The sequence below is a fragment of the Salmo salar genome, chromosome 06, assembly GCF_965601325.2.
Source record: "Salmo salar chromosome 06, fSalSal1, whole genome shotgun sequence".
NCBI lineage: Eukaryota > Metazoa > Chordata > Actinopteri > Salmoniformes > Salmonidae > Salmo > Salmo salar.
In genome coordinates this window covers 98879226-98904770 of record NC_138296.1, presented here as the reverse complement: position 1 = coordinate 98904770, position 25545 = coordinate 98879226, and the positions used below count along the sequence as shown (strand labels likewise).

The window sequence follows — 25545 nt, the reverse complement described above, 5'->3', positions numbered from 1 at the left end:
GTACCGTAATACCCTGTATATAGCCTCCACATTGACTCTGTACCGGTACCCCCTGTATATAGCCTCCACATTGACTCTGTACCGGTACCCCCTGTATATAGTCTCCACATTGACTCTGTACCGTAATACCCTGTATATAGTCTCCACATTGACTCTGTACCGGTACCCCCTGTATATAGCCTCCACATTGACTCTGTACCAGTACCCCCTGTATATAGCCTCCACATTGACTCTGTACCGGTACCCCCTGTATATAGCCTCCACATTGACTCAGTACCGGTACCCCCTGTATATAGCCTCTACATTGACTCTGTACCGGTACCCCCTGTATATAGCCTCCACATTGACTCTGTACCGGTACCCCCTGTATATAGCCTCCACATTGACTCTGTACCGGTACCCCCTGTATATAGCCTCCACATTGACTCTGTACCGGTACCCCCTGTATATAGCCTCCACATTGACTCTGTACCGTAATACCCTGTATATAGCCTCCACATTGACTCTGTACCGGTACCCCCTGTATATAGCCTCCACATTGACTCTGTACCGTAATACCCTGTATATAGCCTCCACCTTGACTCTGTACCAGTACCCCCTGTATATAGCCTCCACATTGACTCTGTACCGGTACCACCTGTATATAGCCTCCACATTGACTCTGTACCGGTACCCCCTGTATATAGCCTCCACATTGACTCTGTACCGGTACCCCCTGTATATAGCCTCCACATTGACTCTGTACCGGTACCCCCTGTATATAGCCTCCACATTGACTCTGTACCGGTACCCCCTGTATATAGCCTCCACAGTGACTCTGTACCGTAATACCCTGTATATAGCCTCCACATTGACTCTGTACCGGTACCCCCTGTATATAGCCTCCACATTGACTCTGTACCGTAATACCCTGTATATAGCCTCCACATTGACTCTGTACCAGTACCACCTGTATATAACCTCCACATTAACTCTGTACCGTAATACCCTGTATATAGTCTCCACATTGACTCTGTAATGGTACCCCCTGTATATAGCCTCCACATTGACTCTGTACTGGTACCCCCTGTATATAGCCTCCACATTGACTCTGTACCGGTACCCCCTGTATATAGCCTCCACATTGACTCTGTACCGTAATACCCTGTATATAGTCTCCACATTGACTCTGTACCGGTACCCCCTGTATATAGCCTCCACATTGACTCTGTACCAGTACCCCCTGTATATAGCCTCCACATTGACTCTGTACCGGTACCCCCTGTATATAGCCTCCACATTGACTCAGTACCGGTACCCCCTGTATATAGCCTCCACATTGACTCTGTACCGTAATACCCTGTATATAGCCTCCACATTGACTCTGTACCAGTACCCCCTGTATATAGCCTCCACATTGACTCTGTACCGGTACCCCCTGTATATAGCCTCCACATTGACTCTGTACTGTAATACCCTGTATATAGCCTCCACATTGACTCTGTACCGGTACCCCCTGTATATAGCCTCCACATTGACTCTGTACCGGTACCCCTGTATATAGCCTCCACATTGACTCTGTACCGGTACCCCCTGTATATAGTCTCCACATTGACTCTGTACCGGTACCCCCTGTATATAGCCTCCACATTGACTCTGTACCGGTGCCCCCTGTATATAGCCTCCACATTGACTCTGTACCGGTACCCCCTGTATATAGCCTCCACATTGACTCTGTACCGGTACCCCCTGTATATAGTCTCCACATTGACTCTGTACTGGTACCCCCTGTATATAGCCTCCACATTGACTCTGTACCGGTACCCCCTGTATATAGTCTCCACATTGACTCTGTACTGGTACCCCCTGTATATAGCCTCCACATTGACTCTGTACCGTAATACCCTGTATATAGCCTCCACATTGACTCTGTACTGGTACCCCCTGTATATAGCCTCCACATTGACTCTGTACCGTAATACCCTGTATATAGCCTCCACATTGACTCTGTACCGGTACCCCCTGTATATAGTCTCCACATTGACTCTGTACCAGTACCCCCTGTATATAGTCTCCACATTGACTCTGTACTGGTACCACCTGTATATAGTCTCCACATTGACTCTGTAACCGGTACCCCCTGTATATAGCCTCCACACTGACTCTGTACCGGTACCCCCTGTATATAGCCTCCACATTGACTCTGTACCGGTACCCCCTGTATATAGCCTCCACATTGACTCTGTACCGGTGCCCCCTGTATATAGCCTCCACATTGACTCTGTACCGTAATACCCTGTATATAGCCTCCACGTTGACTCTGTACTGGTACCACCTGTCTATAGCCTCCACATTGACTCTGTACCGGTACCCCCTGTATATAGCCTCCACATTGACTCTGTACCGGTACCCCCTGTATATAGCCTCCACATTGACTCTGTACCGTAATACCCTGTATATAGCCTCCACATTGACTCTGTACCGGTACCCCCTGTATATAGCCTCCACATTGACTCTGTACCGTAAAACCCTGTATATAGCCTCCACATTGACTCTGTACCAGTACCCCCTGTATATAGCCTCCACATTGACTCTGTACCGGTACCCCCTGTATATAGCCTCCACATTGACTCTGTACCGGTACCCCCTGTATATAGCCTCCACATTGACTCTGTACCGTAATACCCTGTATATAGTCTCCACATTGACTCTGTACCGGTACCCCCTGTATATAGCCTCCACATTGACTCTGTACCAGTACCCCCTGTATATAGCCTCCACATTGACTCTGTACCGGTACCCCCTGTATATAGCCTCCACATTGACTCAGTACCGGTACCCCCTGTATATAGCCTCCACATTGACTCTGTACCGTAATACCCTGTATATAGCCTCCACATTGACTCTGTACCAGTACCCCCTGTATATAGCCTCCACATTGACTCTGTACCGGTACCCCCTGTATATAGCCTCCACATTGACTCTGTACTGTAATACCCTGTATATAGCCTCCACATTGACTCTGTACCAGTACCCCCTGTATATAGCCTCCACATTGACTCTGTACCGGTACCCCCTGTATATAGCCTCCACATTGACTCTGTACCGGTACCCCTGTATATAGCCTCCACATTGACTCTGTACCGGTACCCCCTGTATATAGCCTCCACATTGACTCTGTACCGGTACCCCCTGTATATAGCCTCCACATTGACTCTGTACCGGTACCCCCTGTATATAGCCTCCACATTGACTCTGTACCGTAATACCCTGTATATAGCCTCCACATTGACTCTGTACCGGTACCCCCTGTATATAGCCTCCACATTGACTCTGTACCGGTACCCCCTGTATATAGTCTCCACATTGACTCTGTACCGTAATACCCTGTATATAGTCTCCACATTGACTCTGTACCGGTACCCCCTGTATATAGCCTCCACATTGACTCTGTACCAGTACCCCCTGTATATAGCCTCCACATTGACTCTGTACCGGTACCCCCTGTATATAGCCTCCACATTGACTCTGTACCGGTACCCCCTGTATATAGCCTCCACATTGACTCTGTACCAGTACCCCCTGTATATAGCCTCTACATTGACTCTGTACCGGTACCCCCTGTATATAGCCTCCACATTGACTCTGTACCGGTACCCCCTGTATATAGCCTCCACATTGACTCTGTACCGGTACCCCCTGTATATAGCCTCCACATTGACTCTGTACCGGTACCCCCTGTATATAGCCTCCACATTGACTCTGTACCGTAATACCCTGTATATAGCCTCCACATTGACTCTGTACCGGTACCCCCTGTATATAGCCTCCACATTGACTCTGTACCGTAATACCCTGTATATAGCCTCCACCTTGACTCTGTACCAGTACCCCCTGTATATAGCCTCCACATTGACTCTGTACCGGTACCCCCTGTATATAGCCTCCACATTGACTCTGTACCGGTACCCCCTGTATATAGCCTCCACATTGACTCTGTACCGGTACCCCCTGTATATAGCCTCCACATTGACTCTGTACCGGTACCCCCTGTATATAGCCTCCACATTGACTCTGTACCGGTACCCCCTGTATATAGCCTCCACAGTGACTCTGTACCGTAATACCCTGTATATAGCCTCCACATTGACTCTGTACCGGTACCCCCTGTATATAGCCTCCACATTGACTCTGTACCGTAATACCCTGTATATAGCCTCCACATTGACTCTGTACCAGTACCCCCTGTATATAGCCTCCACATTGACTCTGTACCGTAATACCCTGTATATAGTCTCCACATTGACTCTGTAATGGTACCCCCTGTATATAGCCTCCACATTGACTCTGTACTGGTACCCCCTGTATATAGCCTCCACATTGACTCTGTACCGGTACCCCCTGTATATAGCCTCCACATTGACTCTGTACCGTAATACCCTGTATATAGTCTCCACATTGACTCTGTACCGGTACCCCCTGTATATAGCCTCCACATTGACTCTGTACCAGTACCCCCTGTATATAGCCTCCACATTGACTCTGTACCGGTACCCCCTGTATATAGCCTCCACATTGACTCAGTACCGGTACCCCCTGTATATAGCCTCCACATTGACTCTGTACCGTAATACCCTGTATATAGCCTCCACATTGACTCTGTACCAGTACCCCCTGTATATAGCCTCCACATTGACTCTGTACCGGTACCCCCTGTATATAGCCTCCACATTGACTCTGTACTGTAATACCCTGTATATAGCCTCCACATTGACTCTGTACCAGTACCCCCTGTATATAGCCTCCACATTGACTCTGTACCGGTACCCCCTGTATATAGCCTCCACATTGACTCTGTACCGGTACCCCTGTATATAGCCTCCACATTGACTCTGTACCGGTACCCCCTGTATATAGCCTCCACATTGACTCTGTACCGGTACCCCCTGTATATAGCCTCCACATTGACTCTGTACCGGTACCCCCTGTATATAGCCTCCACATTGACTCTGTACCGTAATACCCTGTATATAGCCTCCACATTGACTCTGTACCGGTACCCCCTGTATATAGCCTCCACATTGACTCTGTACCGGTACCCCCTGTATATAGTCTCCACATTGACTCTGTACCGTAATACCCTGTATATAGTCTCCACATTGACTCTGTACCGGTACCCCCTGTATATAGCCTCCACATTGACTCTGTACCAGTACCCCCTGTATATAGCCTCCACATTGACTCTGTACCGGTACCCCCTGTATATAGCCTCCACATTGACTCAGTACCGGTACCCCCTGTATATAGCCTCTACATTGACTCTGTACCGGTACCCCCTGTATATAGCCTCCACATTGACTCTGTACCGGTACCCCCTGTATATAGCCTCCACATTGACTCTGTACCGGTACCCCCTGTATATAGCCTCCACATTGACTCTGTACCGGTACCCCCTGTATATAGCCTCCACATTGACTCTGTACCGTAATACCCTGTATATAGCCTCCACATTGACTCTGTACCGGTACCCCCTGTATATAGCCTCCACATTGACTCTGTACCGTAATACCCTGTATATAGTCTCCACATTGACTCTGTACCGGTACCCCCTGTATATAGCCTCCACATTGACTCTGTACCAGTACCCCCTGTATATAGCCTCCACATTGACTCTGTACCGGTACCCCCTGTATATAGCCTCCACATTGACTCAGTACCGGTACCCCCTGTATATAGCCTCCACATTGACTCTGTACCGTAATACCCTGTATATAGCCTCCACATTGACTCTGTACCAGTACCCCCTGTATATAGCCTCCACATTGACTCTGTACCGGTACCCCCTGTATATAGCCTCCACATTGACTCTGTACTGTAATACCCTGTATATAGCCTCCACATTGACTCTGTACCGGTACCCCCTGTATATAGCCTCCACATTGACTCTGTACCGGTACCCCTGTATATAGCCTCCACATTGACTCTGTACCGGTACCCCCTGTATATAGTCTCCACATTGACTCTGTACCGGTACCCCCTGTATATAGCCTCCACATTGACTCTGTACCGGTGCCCCCTGTATATAGCCTCCACATTGACTCTGTACCGGTACCCCCTGTATATAGCCTCCACATTGACTCTGTACTGTAATACTCTGTATATAGCCTCCACATTGACTCTGTACTGGTACCCCCTGTATATAGCCTCCACATTGACTCTGTACCGGTACCCCCTGTATATAGTCTCCACATTGACTCTGTACTGGTACACCCTGTATATAGCCTCCACATTGACTCTGTACCGTAATACCCTGTATATAGCCTCCACATTGACTCTGTACTGGTACCCCCTGTATATAGCCTCCACATTGACTCTGTACCGTAATACCCTGTATATAGCCTCCACATTGACTCTGTACCGGTACCCCCTGTATATAGCCTCCACATTGACTCTGTACCAGTACCCCCTGTATATAGTCTCCACATTGACTCTGTACTGGTACCACCTGTATATAGTCTCCACATTGACTCTGTACCGGTACCCCCTGTATATAGCCTCCACACTGACTCTGTACCGGTACCCCCTGTATATAGCCTCCACATTGACTCTGTACCGGTACCCCCTGTATATAGCCTCCACATTGACTCTGTACCGGTGCCCCCTGTATATAGCCTCCACATTGACTCTGTACCGTAATACCCTGTATATAGCCTCCACGTTGACTCTGTACTGGTACCACCTGTCTATAGCCTCCACATTGACTCTGTACCGGTACCCCCTGTATATAGCCTCCACATTGACTCTGTACCGGTACCCCCTGTATATAGCCTCCACATTGACTCTGTACCATAATACCCTGTATATAGCCTCCACATTGACTCTGTACCGGTACCCCCTGTATATAGCCTCCACATTGACTCTGTACCGTAAAACCCTGTATATAGCCTCCACATTGACTCTGTACCAGTACCCCCTGTATATAGCCTCCACATTGACTCTGTACCGGTACCCCCTGTATATAGCCTCCACATTGACTCTGTACCGGTACCCCCTGTATATAGCCTCCACATTGACTCTGTACCGGTACCCCCTGTATATAGCCTCCACATTGACTCTGTACCGTAATACCCTGTATATAGTCTCCACATTGACTCTGTACCGGAACCCCCTGTATATAGCCTCCACATTGACTCTGTACCAGTACCCCCTGTATATAGCCTCCACATTGACTCTGTACCGGTACCCCCTGTATATAGTCTCCACATTGACTCAGTACCGGTACCCCCTGTATATAGCCTCCACATTGACTCTGTACCGTAATACCCTGTATATAGCCTCCACATTGACTCTGTACCAGTACCCCCTGTATATAGCTTCCACATTGACTCTGTACTGTAATACCCTGTATATAGCCTCCACATTGACTCTGTACCAGTACCCCCTGTATATAGCCTCCACATTGACTCTGTACCGGTACCCCCTGTATATAGCCTCCACATTGACTCTGTACCGTAATACCCTGTATATAGCCTCCACATTGACTCTGTACCGGTACCCCCTGTATATAGCCTCCACATTGACTCTGTACCGTAATACCCTGTATATAGTCTCCACATTGACTCTGTACCGGTACCCCCTGTATATAGCCTCCACATTGACTCTGTACCAGTACCCCCTGTATATAGCCTCCACATTGACTCTGTACCGGTACCCCCTGTATATAGCCTCCACATTGACTCAGTACCGGTACCCCCTGTATATAGCCTCCACATTGACTCTGTACCGTAATACCCTGTATATAGCCTCCACATTGACTCTGTACCAGTACCCCCTGTATATAGCCTCCACATTGACTCTGTACCGGTACCCCCTGTATATAGCCTCCACATTGACTCTGTACTGTAATACCCTGTATATAGCCTCCACATTGACTCTGTACCGGTACCCCCTGTATATAGCCTCCACATTGACTCTGTACCGGTACCCCTGTATATAGCCTCCACATTGACTCTGTACCGGTACCCCCTGTATATAGTCTCCACATTGACTCTGTACCGGTACCCCCTGTATATAGCCTCCACATTGACTCTGTACCGGTGCCCCCTGTATATAGCCTCCACATTGACTCTGTACCGGTACCCCCTGTATATAGCCTCCACATTGACTCTGTACTGTAATACTCTGTATATAGCCTCCACATTGACTCTGTACTGGTACCCCCTGTATATAGCCTCCACATTGACTCTGTACCGGTACCCCCTGTATATAGTCTCCACATTGACTCTGTACTGGTACACCCTGTATATAGCCTCCACATTGACTCTGTACCGTAATACCCTGTATATAGCCTCCACATTGACTCTGTACTGGTACCCCCTGTATATAGCCTCCACATTGACTCTGTACCGTAATACCCTGTATATAGCCTCCACATTGACTCTGTACCGGTACCCCCTGTATATAGCCTCCACATTGACTCTGTACCAGTACCCCCTGTATATAGTCTCCACATTGACTCTGTACTGGTACCACCTGTATATAGTCTCCACATTGACTCTGTACCGGTACCCCCTGTATATAGCCTCCACACTGACTCTGTACCGGTACCCCCTGTATATAGCCTCCACATTGACTCTGTACCGGTACCCCCTGTATATAGCCTCCACATTGACTCTGTACCGGTGCCCCCTGTATATAGCCTCCACATTGACTCTGTACCGTAATACCCTGTATATAGCCTCCACGTTGACTCTGTACTGGTACCACCTGTCTATAGCCTCCACATTGACTCTGTACCGGTACCCCCTGTATATAGCCTCCACATTGACTCTGTACCGGTACCCCCTGTATATAGCCTCCACATTGACTCTGTACCATAATACCCTGTATATAGCCTCCACATTGACTCTGTACCGGTACCCCCTGTATATAGCCTCCACATTGACTCTGTACCGTAAAACCCTGTATATAGCCTCCACATTGACTCTGTACCAGTACCCCCTGTATATAGCCTCCACATTGACTCTGTACCGGTACCCCCTGTATATAGCCTCCACATTGACTCTGTACCGGTACCCCCTGTATATAGCCTCCACATTGACTCTGTACCGGTACCCCCTGTATATAGCCTCCACATTGACTCTGTACCGTAATACCCTGTATATAGTCTCCACATTGACTCTGTACCGGAACCCCCTGTATATAGCCTCCACATTGACTCTGTACCAGTACCCCCTGTATATAGCCTCCACATTGACTCTGTACCGGTACCCCCTGTATATAGTCTCCACATTGACTCAGTACCGGTACCCCCTGTATATAGCCTCCACATTGACTCTGTACCGTAATACCCTGTATATAGCCTCCACATTGACTCTGTACCAGTACCCCCTGTATATAGCTTCCACATTGACTCTGTACTGTAATACCCTGTATATAGCCTCCACATTGACTCTGTACCAGTACCCCCTGTATATAGCCTCCACATTGACTCTGTACCGGTACCCCCTGTATATAGCCTCCACATTGACTCTGTACCAGTACCCCCTGTATATAGCCTCTACATTGACTCTGTACCGGTACCCCCTGTATATAGCCTCCACATTGACTCTGTACCGGTACCCCCTGTATATAGCCTCCACATTGACTCTGTACCGGTACCCCCTGTATATAGCCTCCACATTGACTCTGTACCGGTACCCCCTGTATATAGCCTCCACATTGACTCTGTACCGTAATACCCTGTATATAGCCTCCACATTGACTCTGTACCGGTACCCCCTGTATATAGCCTCCACATTGACTCTGTACCGTAATACCCTGTATATAGCCTCCACCTTGACTCTGTACCAGTACCCCCTGTATATAGCCTCCACATTGACTCTGTACCGGTACCCCCTGTATATAGCCTCCACATTGACTCTGTACCGGTACCCCCTGTATATAGCCTCCACATTGACTCTGTACCGGTACCCCCTGTATATAGCCTCCACATTGACTCTGTACCGGTACCCCCTGTATATAGCCTCCACATTGACTCTGTACCGGTACCCCCTGTATATAGCCTCCACAGTGACTCTGTACCGTAATACCCTGTATATAGCCTCCACATTGACTCTGTACCGGTACCCCCTGTATATAGCCTCCACATTGACTCTGTACCGTAATACCCTGTATATAGCCTCCACATTGACTCTGTACCAGTACCCCCTGTATATAGCCTCCACATTGACTCTGTACCGTAATACCCTGTATATAGTCTCCACATTGACTCTGTAATGGTACCCCCTGTATATAGCCTCCACATTGACTCTGTACTGGTACCCCCTTTATATAGCCTCCACATTGACTCTGTACCGGTACCCCCTGTATATAGCCTCCACATTGACTCTGTACCGTAATACCCTGTATATAGTCTCCACATTGACTCTGTACCGGTACCCCCTGTATATAGCCTCCACATTGACTCTGTACCAGTACCCCCTGTATATAGCCTCCACATTGACTCTGTACCGGTACCCCCTGTATATAGCCTCCACATTGACTCAGTACCGGTACCCCCTGTATATAGCCTCCACATTGACTCTGTACCGTAATACCCTGTATATAGCCTCCACATTGACTCTGTACCAGTACCCCCTGTATATAGCCTCCACATTGACTCTGTACCGGTACCCCCTGTATATAGCCTCCACATTGACTCTGTACCTGTAATACCCTGTATATAGCCTCCACATTGACTCTGTACCAGTACCCCCTGTATATAGCCTCCACATTGACTCTGTACCGGTACCCCCTGTATATAGCCTCCACATTGACTCTGTACCGGTACCCCCTGTATATAGCCTCCACATTGACTCTGTACCGGTACCCCCTGTATATAGCCTCCACATTGACTCTGTACCGGTACCCCCTGTATATAGCCTCCACATTGACTCTGTACCGGTACCCCCTGTATATAGCCTCCACATTGACTCTGTACCGTAATACCCTGTATATAGCCTCCACATTGACTCTGTACCGGTACCCCCTGTATATAGCCTCCACATTGACTCTGTACCGGTACCCCCTGTATATAGCCTCCACATTGACTCTGTACCGTAATACCCTGTATATAGCCTCCACATTGACTCTGTACCGGTACCCCCTGTATATAGCCTCCACATTGACTCTGTACCAGTACCCCCTGTATATAGCCTCCACATTGACTCTGTACCGGTACCCCCTGTATATAGCCTCCACATTGACTCTGTACCGGTACCCCCTGTATATAGCCTCCACATTGACTCTGTACCGTAATACCCTGTATATAGCCTCCACATTGACTCTGTACCAGTACCCCCTGTATATAGCCTCCACATTGACTCTGTACTGTAATACCCTGTATATAGCCTCCACATTGACTCTGTACCAGTACCCCCTGTATATAGCCTCCACATTGACTCTGTACCGGTACCCCCTGTATATAGCCTCCACATTGACTCTGTACCAGTACCCCCTGTATATAGCCTCCACATTGACTCTGTACCGGTACCCCCTGTATATAGCCTCCACATTGACTCTGTACCGGTACCCCCTGTATATAGCCTCCACATTGACTCTGTACCGGTACCCCCTGTATATAGCCTCCACATTGACTCTGTACCGGTACCCCCTGTATATAGCCTCCACATTGACTCTGTACCGGTACTCCCCTGTATATAGCCTCCACATTGACTCTGTACCGGTACCCCCTGTATATAGCCTCCACATTGACTCTGTACCGGTACCCCCTGTATATAGCCTCCACATTGACTCTGTACCGGTACCCCCTGTATATAGCCTCCACATTGACTCTGTACCGGTACCCCCTGTATATAGCCTCCACATTGACTCTGTACCGGTAATCCCCTGTATATAGCCTCCACATTGACTCTGTACCGGTACCCCCTGTATATAGCCTCCACATTGACTCTGTACTGTAATACCCTGTATATAGCCTCCACATTGACTCTGTACCAGTACCCCCTGTATATAGCCTCCACATTGACTCTGTACCGGTACCCCCTGTATATAGCCTCCACATTGACTCTGTACCGGTACCCCCTGTATATAGCCTCCACATTGACTCTGTACCGGTACCCCCTGTATATAGCCTCCACATTGACTCTGTACCGGTACCCCCTGTATATAGCCTCCACATTGACTCTGTACCGGTACCCCCTGTATATAGCCTCCACATTGACTCTGTACCGGTACCCCCTGTATATAGCCTCCACATTGACTCTGTACCGTAATACCCTGTATATAGCCTCCACATTGACTCTGTACCGGTACCCCCTGTATATAGCCTCCACATTGACTCTGTACCGGTACCCCCTGTATATAGCCTCCACATTGACTCTGTACCGGTACCCCCTGTATATAGCCTCCACATTGACTCTGTACCGGTACCCCCTGTATATAGCCTCCACATTGACTCTGTACCGGTACCCCCTGTATATAGCCTCCACATTGACTCTGTACCGTAATACCCTGTATATAGCCTCCACATTGACTCTGTACCAGTACCCCCTGTATATAGCCTCCACATTGACTCTGTACCGGTACTCCCTGTATATAGCCTCCACATTGACTCTGTACCGGTACCCCCTGTATATAGCCTCCACATTGACTCTGTACCGGTACCCCCTGTATATAGCCTCCACATTGACTCTGTACCGTAATACCCTGTATATAGCCTCCACATTGACTCTGTACCGGTACCCCCTGTATATAGCCTCCACATTGACTCTGTACCGTAATACCCTGTATATAGCCTCCACATTGACTCTGTACCAGTACCCCCTGTATATAGCCTCCACATTGACTCTGTACCGTAATACCCTGTATATAGCCTCCACATTGACTCTGTACCGGTACCCCCTGTATATAGCCTCCACATTGACTCTGTACCGGTACCCCCTGTATATAGCCTCCACATTGACTCTGTACCGGTACCCCCTGTATATAGCCTCCACATTGACTCTGTACCGTAATACCCTGTATATAGCCTCCACATTGACTCTGTACCGGTACCCCCTGTATATAGCCTCCACATTGACTCTGTACCAGTACCCCCTGTATATAGCCTCCACATTGACTCTGTACCGGTACCCCCTGTATATAGCCTCCACATTGACTCTGTACCGGTACCCCCTGTATATAGCCTCCACATTGACTCTGTACCGTAATACCCTGTATATAGCCTCCACATTGACTCTGTACCAGTACCCCCTGTATATAGCCTCCACATTGACTCTGTACCGGTACCCCCTGTATATAGCCTCCACATTGACTCTGTACTGTAATACCCTGTATATAGCCTCCACATTGACTCTGTACCAGTACCCCCTGTATATAGCCTCCACATTGACTCTGTACCGGTACCCCCTGTATATAGCCTCCACATTGACTCTGTACCGGTACCCCCTGTATATAGCCTCCACATTGACTCTGTACCGGTACCCCCTGTATATAGCCTCCACATTGACTCTGTACCGGTACCCGCTGTATATAGCCTCCACATTGACTCTGTACCGTTACCCCCTGTATATAGCCTCCACATTGACTCTGTACCGTAATACCCTGTATATAGCCTCCACATTGACTCTGTACCGGTACCCCCTGTATATAGCCTCCACATTGACTCTGTACCGGTACCCCCTGTATATAGCCTCCACATTGACTCTGTACCGTAATACCCTGTATATAGCCTCCACATTGACTCTGTACCTGTACCCCCTGTATATAGCCTCCACATTGACTCTGTACCGGTACCCCCTGTATATAGCCTCCACATTGACTCTGTACCGGTACCCCCTGTATATAGCCTCCACATTGACTCTGTACCGGTACCCCCTGTATATAGCCTCCACATTGACTCTGTACCGGTACCCCCTGTATATAGCCTCCACATTGACTCTGTACCGGTACCCCCTGTATATAGCCTCCACATTGACTCTGTACCGGTACCCCCTGTATATAGCCTCCACATTGACTCTGTACTGGTACCCCCTGTATATAGCCTCCACATTGACTCTGTACCGGTACTCCCCTGTATATAGCCTCCACATTGACTCTGTACCGGTACCCCCTGTATATAGCCTCCACATTGACTCTGTACCGGTACCCCCTGTATATAGCCTCCACATTGACTCTGTACCTGTACCCCCTGTATATAGCCCCCACATTGACTCTGTACCGGTACCCCCTGTATATAGCCTCCACATTGACTCTGTACCGTAATACCCTGTATATAGCCTCCACATTGACTCTGTACCAGTACCCCCTGTATATAGCCTCCACATTGACTCTGTACCGGTACCCCCTGTATATAGCCTCCACATTGACTCTGTACCGGTACCCCCTGTATATAGCCTCCACATTGACTCTGTACCGGTACCCCCTGTATATAGCCTCCACATTGACTCTGTACCGGTACCCCCTGTATATAGCCTCCACATTGACTCTGTACCGGTACCCCCTGTATATAGCCTCCACATTGACTCTGTACCGGTACCCCCTGTATATAGCCTCCACATTGACTCTGTACCGGTACCCCCTGTATATAGCCTCCACATTGACTCTGTACCGGTACCCCCTGTATATAGCCTCCACATTGACTCTGTACCGGTACCCCCTGTATATAGCCTCCACATTGACTCTGTACCGGTATCCCCTGTATATAGCCTCCACATTGACTCTGTACCGGTACCCCCTGTATATAGCCTCCACATTGACTCTGTACCGGTACCCCCTGTATATAGCCTCCACATTGACTCTGTACCAGTACCCCCTGTATATAGCCTCCACATTGACTCTGTACCGGTACCCCCTGTATATAGCCTCCACATTGACTCTGTACCGGTACCCCCTGTATATAGTCTCCACATTGACTCTGTACCGGTACCCCCTGTATATAGCCTCCACATTGACTCTGTACCGGTACTACCCTGTATATAGTCTCCACATTGACTCTGTACCGGTACCCCCTGTATATAGCCTCCACATTGACTCTGTACCGTAATACCCCTGTATATAGCCTCCACATTGACTCTGTACCGTAATACCCTGTATATAGTCTCCACATTGACTCTGTACCGGTACCCCCCTGTATATAGCCTCCACATTGACTCTGTACCGGTACCCCCTGTATATAGTCTCCACATTGACTCTGTACCGGTACCCCCTGTATATAGCCTCCACATTGACTCTGTACCAGTACCCCCTGTATATAGCCTCCACATTGACTCTGTACCGGTACCCCCTGTATATAGCCTCCACATTGACTCTGTACCGTAATACCCTGTATATAGCCTCCACATTGACTCTGTACCGGTACCCCCTGTATATAGCCTCCACATTGACTCTGTACCGGTACCCCCTGTATATAGCCTCCACATTGACTCTGTACCGGTACCCCCTGTATATAGTCTCCACATTGACTCTGTACCGGTACCCCCTGTATATAGCCTCCACATTGACTCTGTACCGTAATACCCTGTATATAGCCTCCACATTGACTCTGTACCAGTACCCCCTGTATATAGCCTCCACATTGACTCTGTACCGGTACCCCCTGTATATAGCCTCCACATTGACTCTGTACCGGTACCCCCTGTATATAGCCTCCACATTGACTCTGTACCGGTACCCCCTGTATATAGCCTCCACATTGACTCTGTACCGGTACTCCCCTGTATATAGCCTCCACATTGACTCTGTACCGGTACCCCCTGTATATAGCCTCCACATTGACTCTGTACCGGTACCCCCTGTATATAGCCTCCACATTGACTCTGTACCGGTACCCCCTGTATATAGCCTCCACATTGACTCTGTACCGGTACCCCCTGTATATAGCCTCCACATTGACTCTGTACCGGTACCCCCTGTATATAGCCTCCACATTGACTCTGTACCGTAATACCCTGTATATAGCCTCCACATTGACTCTGTACCGTAATACCCTGTATATAGCCCCGCTGTTGTTATTTACGGCTGCTCTTTAATTATTTGTTATTCTTATCTCGGACTTATTTTTTTAAAATATTTTTTTCTAGGTATTTTCTTAAAACTGCATTGTTAGTTAAGGGCTTGTAAGCATTTCACTGTAAGGTCTACTACACCTGTTGTATTCAGCATTTCACTGTGAGATCTACTACACCTGTTGTATTCAGCATTTCACTGTGAGGTCTACTACACCTGTTGTATTCAGCATTTCACTGTGAGGTCTACTACACCTGTTGTATTCAGCATTTCACTGTGAGGTCTACTACACCTGTTGTATTCAGCATTTCACTGTGAGATCTACTACACCTGTTGTATTCAGCATTTCACTGTGAGGTCTACTACACCTGTTGTATTCAGCATTTCACTGTGAGGTCTACTACACCTGTTGTATTCAGCATTTCACTGTAAGGTCTACTACACCTGTTGTATTCAGCATTTCACTGTAAGGTCTACTACACCTGTTGTATTCAGCATTTCACTGTAAGGTCTACTACACCTGTTGTATTCAGCATTTCACTGTGAGGTCTACTACACCTGTTGTATTCAGCATTTCACTGTGAGGTCTACTACACCTGTTGTATTCAGCATGTGACAAATACAATTTGATTTGAATAAAGGTTAAATAATTACATAAATTCCATAACACGCCCCCAACTCCAGAGGACTAGATGAGCTAACACAGGAAACACACGGACCAATCAGAGAAGAACTACAGACAGAACACTGATCCACAGATGACAGACAGCACCTGGTACTGTAGAGGTGTGTGTGTGTGTGTGTGTTCTCACCCTGGTACAATTAACATTTACATTTAAGTCATTTAGCAGACGCTCTTATCCAGAGCGACTTACAAAATGGTGCATTCACCTTATGATATCCAGTGGAACAACCACTTTACAATAGTGCATCTAAATCTTTTAAGGGGGGGGTTAGAAGGATTACTTTATCCTATCCCAGGTATTCCTTAAAGAGGTGGGGTTTCAGGTGTCTCCGGAAGGTGGTGATTGACTCCGCTGTCCTGGCGTCGTGAGGGAGCTTGTTCCACCATTGGGGTGCCAGAGCAGCGAACAGTTTTGACTGGGCTGAGCGGGAACTGTGCTTCCTCAGAGGTAGGGGGGCCAGCAGGCCAGAGGTGGATGAACGCAGTGCCCTTGTTTTGGGTGTAGGGCCTGATCAGAGCCTGAAGGTACGGAGGTGCCGTTCCCCTCACAGCTCCGTAGGCAAGCACCATGGTCTTGTAGCGGATGCGAGCTTCGACTGGAAGCCAGTGGAGAGAACGGAGGAGCGGGGTGACGTGAGAGAACTTGGGAAGGTTGAACAACAGACGGGCTGCGGCGTTCTGGATGAGTTGGAGGGGTTTAATTGCACAGGCAGGGAGCCCCGCCAACAACGAGTTGCAGTAATCCAGACGGGAGATGACAAGTGCCTGGATTAGGACCTGCGCCGCTTCCTGTGTGAGGCAGGGTCGTACTCTGCGAATGTTGTAGAGCATGAACCTACAGGATCGGGTCACCGCCTTGATGTTAGTGGAGAACGATAGGGTGTTGTCCAGGGTCACGCCGAGGCTCTTAGCACTCTGGGAGGAGGACACAAGGGAGTGGTACTGCAGAGGTGTGTGTGTGTGTGTGTGTGTGTGTGTGTGTGTGTGTGTGTGTGTGTGTGTGTGTGTGTGTGTGTGTGTGTGTGTCTCACCCTGGTACTGCAGAGGAATGTCTATCTTGGGTCCGATGACGTAGTGTCCTTCTTCCAGAGAGAGAGCGGTGATTGTTGTCCACTGACGACACGAGTGGAGCAACACCATATCGTCCTCACACAGACCCTCGACGCTCTCCCCTGAAGACGCACAAGTACACACGTTAAACAGCACACATCATTCCCTAATTACCGAGCTCTTAATTCAGATACTGTTTACTGATTGAGAGAGAGCTTGTTACGGGACTGATTGATTCATTGAGAGCTTGTTACGGGACTGATTGATTCATTGAGAGCTTGTTACGGGACTGATTGATTCATTGAGAGCTTGTTACGGGACTGATTGATTCATTGAGAGCTTGTTACGGGACTGATTGATTCATTGAGAGCTTGTTACGGGACTGATTGATTCATTGAGAGCTTGTTACGGGACTGATTGATTCATTGAGAGCTTGTTACGGGACTGATTGATTCATTGAGAGCTTGTTACGGGACTGATTGATTCATTGAGAGCTTGTTACGGGACTGATTGATTCATTGAGAGTTTGTTCGCGGACTGATTCATTGAGAGCTTGTTACGGGACTGATTGATTCATTGAGAGCTTGTTACGGGACTGATTGATTCATTGAGAGCTTGTTACGGGACTGATTGATTCATTGAGAGTTTGTTCGCGGACTGATTCATTGAGAGCTTGTTACGGGACTGATTGATTCATTGAGAGTTTGTAAACGGATTGATTCATTGAGAGCTTGTTAACGGATTGATTCATTGAGAGCTTGTTCGCGGATTGATTCATTGAGAGCTTGTTAACGGATTGATTCATTGAGAGCTTGTAAACGGATTGATTCATTGAGAACTTGTTAACGGATTGATTCATTGAGAGCTTGTTAACGGATTGATTCATTGAGAGCTTGTTAACGGATTGATTCATTGAGAGCTTGTTTACTGATTGATTCATTGAGAGCTTGTTTACTGATTGAGAGTTTGTTAACGGATTGATTCATTGAGAACTTGTTAACGGATTGATTCATTGAGAGCTTGTTAACGGATTGATTCATTGAGAGCTTGTTAACGGATTGATTCATTGAGAGCTTGTTTACTGATTGATTCATTGAGAGCTTGTTTACTGATTGAGAGTTTGTTAACGGACTGATTCATTGAGAGCTTGTTAAAGGACTGATTCATTGAGAGCTTGTTAACTGATTGATTCATTGAGAGCTTGTTAACTGATTGATTCATTGAGAGCTTGTTTACTGATTGAGAGTTTGTTAACGGACTGATTCATTGAGAGCTTGTTTACTGATTGAGAGTTTGTTAACGGACTGATTCATTGAGAGCTTGTTACGGGATTGATTCATTGAGAGCTTGTTACGGGACTGATTCATTGAGAGCTTGTTACGGGACTGATTCATTGAAAGCTTGTTACGGGACTGATTCATTGAGAGCTTGTTAACGGACTGATTCATTGAGAGCTTGTTACGGGACTGATTCATTGAGAGCTTGTTACGGGATTGATTCATTGAGAGCTTGTTACGGGACTGATTCATTCAGAGCTTGTTACGGGATTGATTCATTGAGAGCTTGTTACGGGACTGATTCATTGAGAGCTTGTTACGGGATTGATTCATTGAGAGCTTGTTACGGGACTGATTCATTCAGAGCTTGTTACGGGATTGATTCATTGAGAGCTTGTTACGGGACTGATTCATTGAGAGCTTGTTACGGGATTGATTCATTGAGAGTTTGTTAACGGACTGATTCATTGAGAGTTTGTTAACGGACTGATTCATTGAGAGCTTGTTAACGGATTGATTCATTGAGAGCTTGTTACGGGATTGATTCATTGAGAGCTTGTTAACGGATTGATTCATTGAGAGTTTGTTAACGGATTGATTCATTGAGAGTTTGTTAACGGATTGATTCATTGAGAGTTTGTTAACGGATTGATTCATTGAGAGTTTGTTAACGGATTGATTCATTGAGAGTTTGTTAACGGATTGATTCATTGAGAGTTTGTTAACGGATTGATTAATTAACAGATTGGCTTCCTGTTTTTCTCTTTATAACCTTTATATTATATGTTTTCTTTGTTTGAGGTGTGGCTGCCCAGGGGAAGGTCCAGGTGAGAGGTGTGGCTGCCCAGGGGAAGGTACAGGTGAGAGGTGTGGCTGCCCAGGGGAAGGTACAGGTGAGAGGTGTGGCTGCCCAGGGGAAGGTACAGGTGAGAGGTGTGGCTGCCCAGGGGAAGGTACAGGTGAGAGGTGTGGCTGCCCAGGGGAAGGTACAGGGGAGAGGTGTGGCTGCCCAGGGGAAGGTACAGGTGAGAGGTGTGGCTGTGGTCATATGTAAACCTAGTGGGGTGTAGTCAGATCTATGTAAACCTAGTGGGGTGTAGTCAGATCTATGTAAACCTAGGGGGTGTAGTCAGATCTATGTAAACCTAGTGGGGTGTAGTCAGATCTATGTAAACCTAAGGGGGTGTAGTCAGATCTATGTAAACCTAGTGGGGTGTAGTCAGATCTATGTAAACCTAAGGGGGTGTAGTCAGATCTATGTAAACCTAGTGGGGGGGTAGTCAGATCTATGTAAACCTAGTGGGGTGTAGTCAGATCTATGTAAACCTAGTGGGGTGTAGTCAGATCTATGTAAACCTAGTGGGGTGTAGTCAGATCTATGTAAACCTAGTGGGGGGGTAGTCAGATCTATGTAAACCTAGTGGGGGGGTAGTCAGATCTATGTAAACCTAGTGGGGTGTAGTCAGATCTATGTAAACCTAGTGGGGTGTAGTCAGATCTATGTAAACCTAGTGGGGGTGTAGTCAGATCTATGTAAACCTAGTGGGGGGGTAGTCAGATCTATGTAAACCAAGGGGGGTGTAGTCAGATCTATGTAAACCTAGTGGGGTGTGTAGTCAGATCTATGTAAACCTAGGGGTGTGTAGTCAGATCTATGTAAACCTAGTGGGGGGTGTAGTCAGATCTATGTAAACCTAGGGGTGTGTAGTCAGATCTATGTAAACCTAGTGGGGGGTGTAGTCAGATCTATGTAAACCAAGGGGGGTAGTCAGATCTATGTAAACCTAGTGGGGGTGTAGTCAGATCTATGGTACCTAGGGGGCTGTAGTCAGATCTATGGTACCTAGGAGGGTGTAGTCAGATCTATGGTCCATGGGGGGTGTAGTCAGATCTATGGTACCTAGGAGGGTGTAGTCAGATCTATGGTCCATGGGGGGTGTAGTCAGATCTATGGTCCATGGGGGGTGTAGTCAGATCTATGGTACCTAGGGGGTGTAGTCAGATCTATGGTCCATGGGGGGGGTGTAGTCAGATCTATGGTCCATGGGGGGTGTAGTCAGATCTATGGTCCATGGGGGGGGTGTAGTCAGATCTATGGTACCTAGGAGGGTGTAGTCAGATCTATGGTACCTAGGAGGGTGTAGTCAGATCTATGGTCCATGGGGGTGTAGTCATATCTATGGTCCATGGGGGGTGTAGTCAGATCTATGGTACCTAGGGGGTGTAGTCAGATCTATGGTCCATAGGGGGGTGTAGTCAGATCTATGGTCCATGGGGGGGTGTAGTCAGATCTATGGTCCATGGGGGGGTGTAGTCAGATATATGGTCCATGGGGGGTGTAGTCAGATCTATGGTCCATGGGGGGTGTAGTCAGATCTATGGTCCATGGGGGGGGTGTAGTCAGATCTATGGTCCATGGGGGGTGTAGTCAGATCTATGGTACCTTGGGGGTGTAGTCAGATCTATGGTCCATGGGGGGTGTAGTCAGATCTATGGTACCTTGGGGGTGTAGTCAGATCTATGGTCCATGGGGGGTGTAGTCAGATCTATGGTACGTTGGGGGTGTAGTCAGATCTATGGTACCTAGGGGGTGTAGTCAGATCTATGGTCCATGGGGGGGTGTAGTCAGATCTATGGTCCATGGGGGGTGTAGTCAGATCTATGGTCCATGGGGGGATGTAGTCAGATCTATGGTCCATGGGGTGTGGTCAGATCTATGGTCCATGGGGGGGTGTAGTCAGATATATGGTACCTTGGGGGTGTAGTCAGATATATTGGTCCATGGGGGGGTGTAGTCAGATCTATGGTACCTTGGGGGGGTGTAGTCAGATCTATGGTCCATGGGGGTGTAGTCAGATCTATGGTCCATGGGGGGGTGTAGTCAGATATATGGTCCATGGGGGGGTGTAGTCAGATCTATGGTACCTAGGGGGTGTAGTCAGATCTATGGTCCATGGGGGGCTGTAGTCAGATATATGGTACCTAGGAGGGTGTAGTCAGATATATGGTCCATGGGGGGGTGTAGTCAGATCTATGGTCCATGGGGGGTGTAGTCAGATCTATGGTCCATGGGGGGTGTGGTCAGATCTATGGTCCATGGGGGGTGTAGTCAGATCTATGGTCCATGGGGGGGTGTAGTCAGATCTATGGTACCTTGGGGGGGTGTAGTCAGATATATGGTCCATGGGGGGGTGTAGTCAGATCTATGGTCCATGGGGGGGGCTGTAGTCAGATCTATGGTCCATGGGGCGGCTGTAGTCAGATCTATGGTCCATGGGGGGTGTAGTCAGATCTATGGTCCATGGGGGGGTGTAGTCAGATCTATGGTCCATGGGGGGTGTAGTCAGATATATGGTCCATGGGGGGTGTAGTCAGATCTATGGTACCTAGGGGGTGTAGTCAGATATATGGTCCATGGGGGGCTGTAGTCAGATATATGGTCCATGGGGGGCTGTAGTCAGATATATGGTACCTAGGAGGGTGTAGTCAGATCTATGGTCCATGGGGGGGCTGTAGTCAGATCTATGGTCCATGGGGGGGCTGTAGTCAGATCTATGGTCCATGGGGGGGCTGTAGTCAGATCTATGGTCCATGGGGGGGCTGTAGTCAGATCTATGGTCCATGGGGGGTGTAGTCAGATCTATGGTCCATGGGGGGTGTAGTCAGATCTATGGTCCATGGGGGGTGTAGTCAGATCTATGGTCCATGGGGGGGCTGTAGTCAGATCTATGGTCCATGGGGGGTGTAGTCAGATCTATGGTCCGTGGGGGGGTGTAGTCAGATCTATGGTCCATGGGGGGTGTAGTCAGATCTATGGTCCATGGGGGGTGTAGTCAGATCTATGGTCCATGGGGGGGCTGTAGTCAGATATATGGTCCATGGGGGGGTATAGTCAGATCTATGGTCCATGGGGGCTGTAGTCAGATCTATGGTCCATGGGGGGTGTAGTCAGATCTATGGTCCATGGAGGGCTGTAGTCAGATATATGGTCCATGGGGGGGCTGTAGTCAGATCTATGGTCCATGGGGGGGCTGTAGTCAGATCTATGGTCCATGGGGGGTGTAGTCAGATCTATGGTACCTAGGGGGTGTAGTCAGATATATGGTCCATGGAGGGCTGTAGTCAGATATATGGTCCATGGGGGGTGTAGTCAGATCTATGGTACCTAGGGGGTGTAGTCAGATATATGGTCCATGGGGGGCTGTAGTCAGATATATGGTACCTAGGAGGGTGTAGTCAGATATATGGTCCATGGGGGGGTGTAGTCAGATCTATGGTCCATGGGGGGGCTGTAGTCAGATCTATGGTCCATGGGGGGTGTAGTCAGATCTATGGTCCATGGGGGGGCTGTAGTCAGATCTATGGTCCATGGGGGGTGTAGTCAGATCTATGGTCCATGGGGGGTGTAGTCAGATCTATGGTCCATGGGGGGGCTGTAGTCAGATCTATGGTCCATGGGGGGTGTAGTCAGATCTATGGTCCGTGGGGGGGTGTAGTCAGATCTATGGTCCATGGGGGGTGTAGTCAGATCTATGGTCCATGGGGGGTGTAGTCAGATCTATGGTCCATGGGGGGGCTGTAGTCAGATATATGGTCCATGGGGGGGTGTAGTCAGATCTATGGTCCATGGGGGCTGTAGTCAGATCTATGGTCCATGGGGGGTGTAGTCAGATCTATGGTCCATGGGGGGCTGTAGTCAGATATATGGTCCATGGGGGGTGTAGTCAGATCTATGGTCCATGGGGGGCTGTAGTCAGATATATGGTCCATGGGGGGGCTGTAGTCAGATCTATGGTCCATGGGGGGTGTAGTCAGATCTATGGTCCATAGGGGCTGTAGTCAGATATATGGTCCATGGGGGGGCTGTAGTCAGATCTATGGTCCATGGGGGGTGTAGTCAGATCTATGGTCCATGGGGGGGCTGTAGTCAGATCTATGGTCCATGGGGGGTGTAGTCAGATCTATGGTCCATGGGGGGTGTAGTCAGATCTATGGTCCATGGGGGGTGTAGTCAGATCTATGGTCCGTGGGGGGTGTAGTCAGATCTATGGTCCGTGGGGGGTGTAGTCAGATCTATGGTCCATGGGGGGTGTAGTCAGATCTATGGTCCATGGGGGGTGTAGTCAGATCTATGGTCCATGGGGGGTGTAGTCAGATCTATGGTCCATGGGGGGTGTAGTCAGATCTATGGTCCGTGGGGGGTGTAGTCAGATCTATGGTCCATGGGGGGTGTAGTCAGATCTATGGTCCATGGGGGGTGTAGTCAGATCTATGGTCCATGGGGGGTGTAGTCAGATCTATGGTCCATGGGGGGGTGTAGTCAGATCTATGGTCCGTGGGGGGTGTAGTCAGATCTATGGTCCATGGGGGGTGTAGTCAGATCTATGGTACGTTGGGGGTGTAGTCAGATCTATGGTCCATGGGGGGGTGTAGTCAGATCTATGGTCCATGGGGGGTGTCATCATAGCGAGGTGGGGACGGTTTCTGTCCAGTGTGAAATGCCTCGAACCTGGTGGTCGGTTTCCTTGCGCCGCTCGTTAGTATTCAGAACACTCACAGGCAGATTACACAATTTACATATGAAAAGCAGAGCAGGACTTTAGCAACACAACAGACACTTTGTGGTGGTTTGGCCAAACTGTTAAATAACTGACTTGCTACCCGCGATGGGTTAATTTGAAGCTGCTGCAACAAGTCATCTTTATTACAGACCGAGTCGTCTACATACCAGTAGACCTGCAAGTCATCTTTATTACAGACCGAGTCGTCTACATACCAGTAGACCTGCAAGTCATCTTTATTACAGACCGAGTCGTCTACATACCAGTAGACCTGCCCAAACGTTTACAAACTATTTTCATCCAGTGCTGATTCTTCTTCAGTGTCCAGTTCCCGTTCCAAACTCTCCGAATTCAATCATTATTATTATTCTCCACAAGGATAATACTGTTTATAGAGCCAGTTTAGTGTTTAAGGAAGGAATATTGTGTTAAGATAGAGAAGATGGTGTAGCAGGCTAAGAGAAGGATGGATAGAGGGAGGATAGAGGAGTCAGTGAGGTGTGTCCTCGAAGGTCTTACCAGGCGCCAGGCGGACCAGACAGGGCAGACGGACCTTACTGACCACAGCATCTAACGGTACCGACACAGAGCTCCAAGACACCTCCGACAGGCTGGTCCAAAGCTTCTCCATCATATCTCATACTGACACTACGTCATGACACCCCACACTGGGATGGTGCAGCTCTCTGCTCAGTCTCACAATTTTTTTGGAGAGAGAGAGAGAGACAGAAAGTTGAATTGAGAGAAAGTGTACGGAAGGTGTGGGCTGGGGGAAACTAGGGAGCTCTGTTCCTGTTCTTCTTGTGGACATCTACTCCTCCTCCCCCCATCTCTCTCTCTAAGCGTCACTCCCTCCCCCTCGAACAGCCAATCACTGACTCCGGCAGATCCTCCAGGCCGGCTGTTTACTGAATGAGCTCCGCCGGGAGAAGTGACAGGCTGAAACAGACTGCCTCGCGAGGAAGCGGTCTGAAACCAGTGATAT

The 25545-nt window shown here is 48.6% G+C and overlaps 1 protein-coding gene across 1 annotated transcript in view; it reads right to left on the bottom strand.

Moving 5' to 3' along the window:
• The window catches only part of garem2 (GRB2 associated regulator of MAPK1 subtype 2), a 73542-nt gene extending 47997 nt beyond the window's left edge, over positions 1-25545 (bottom strand). Inside the window, exons 1-2 of the mRNA XM_082977165.1 lie at positions 25080-25545; positions 17704-17844 (exon numbers count right to left, since the gene is read on the bottom strand). Of these exons, the coding sequence (XP_082833291.1) occupies positions 17704-17844; positions 25080-25194 (256 nt within the window). The 5' untranslated portion in view covers positions 25195-25545. The remainder of the gene's footprint in view (positions 1-17703; positions 17845-25079) is intronic.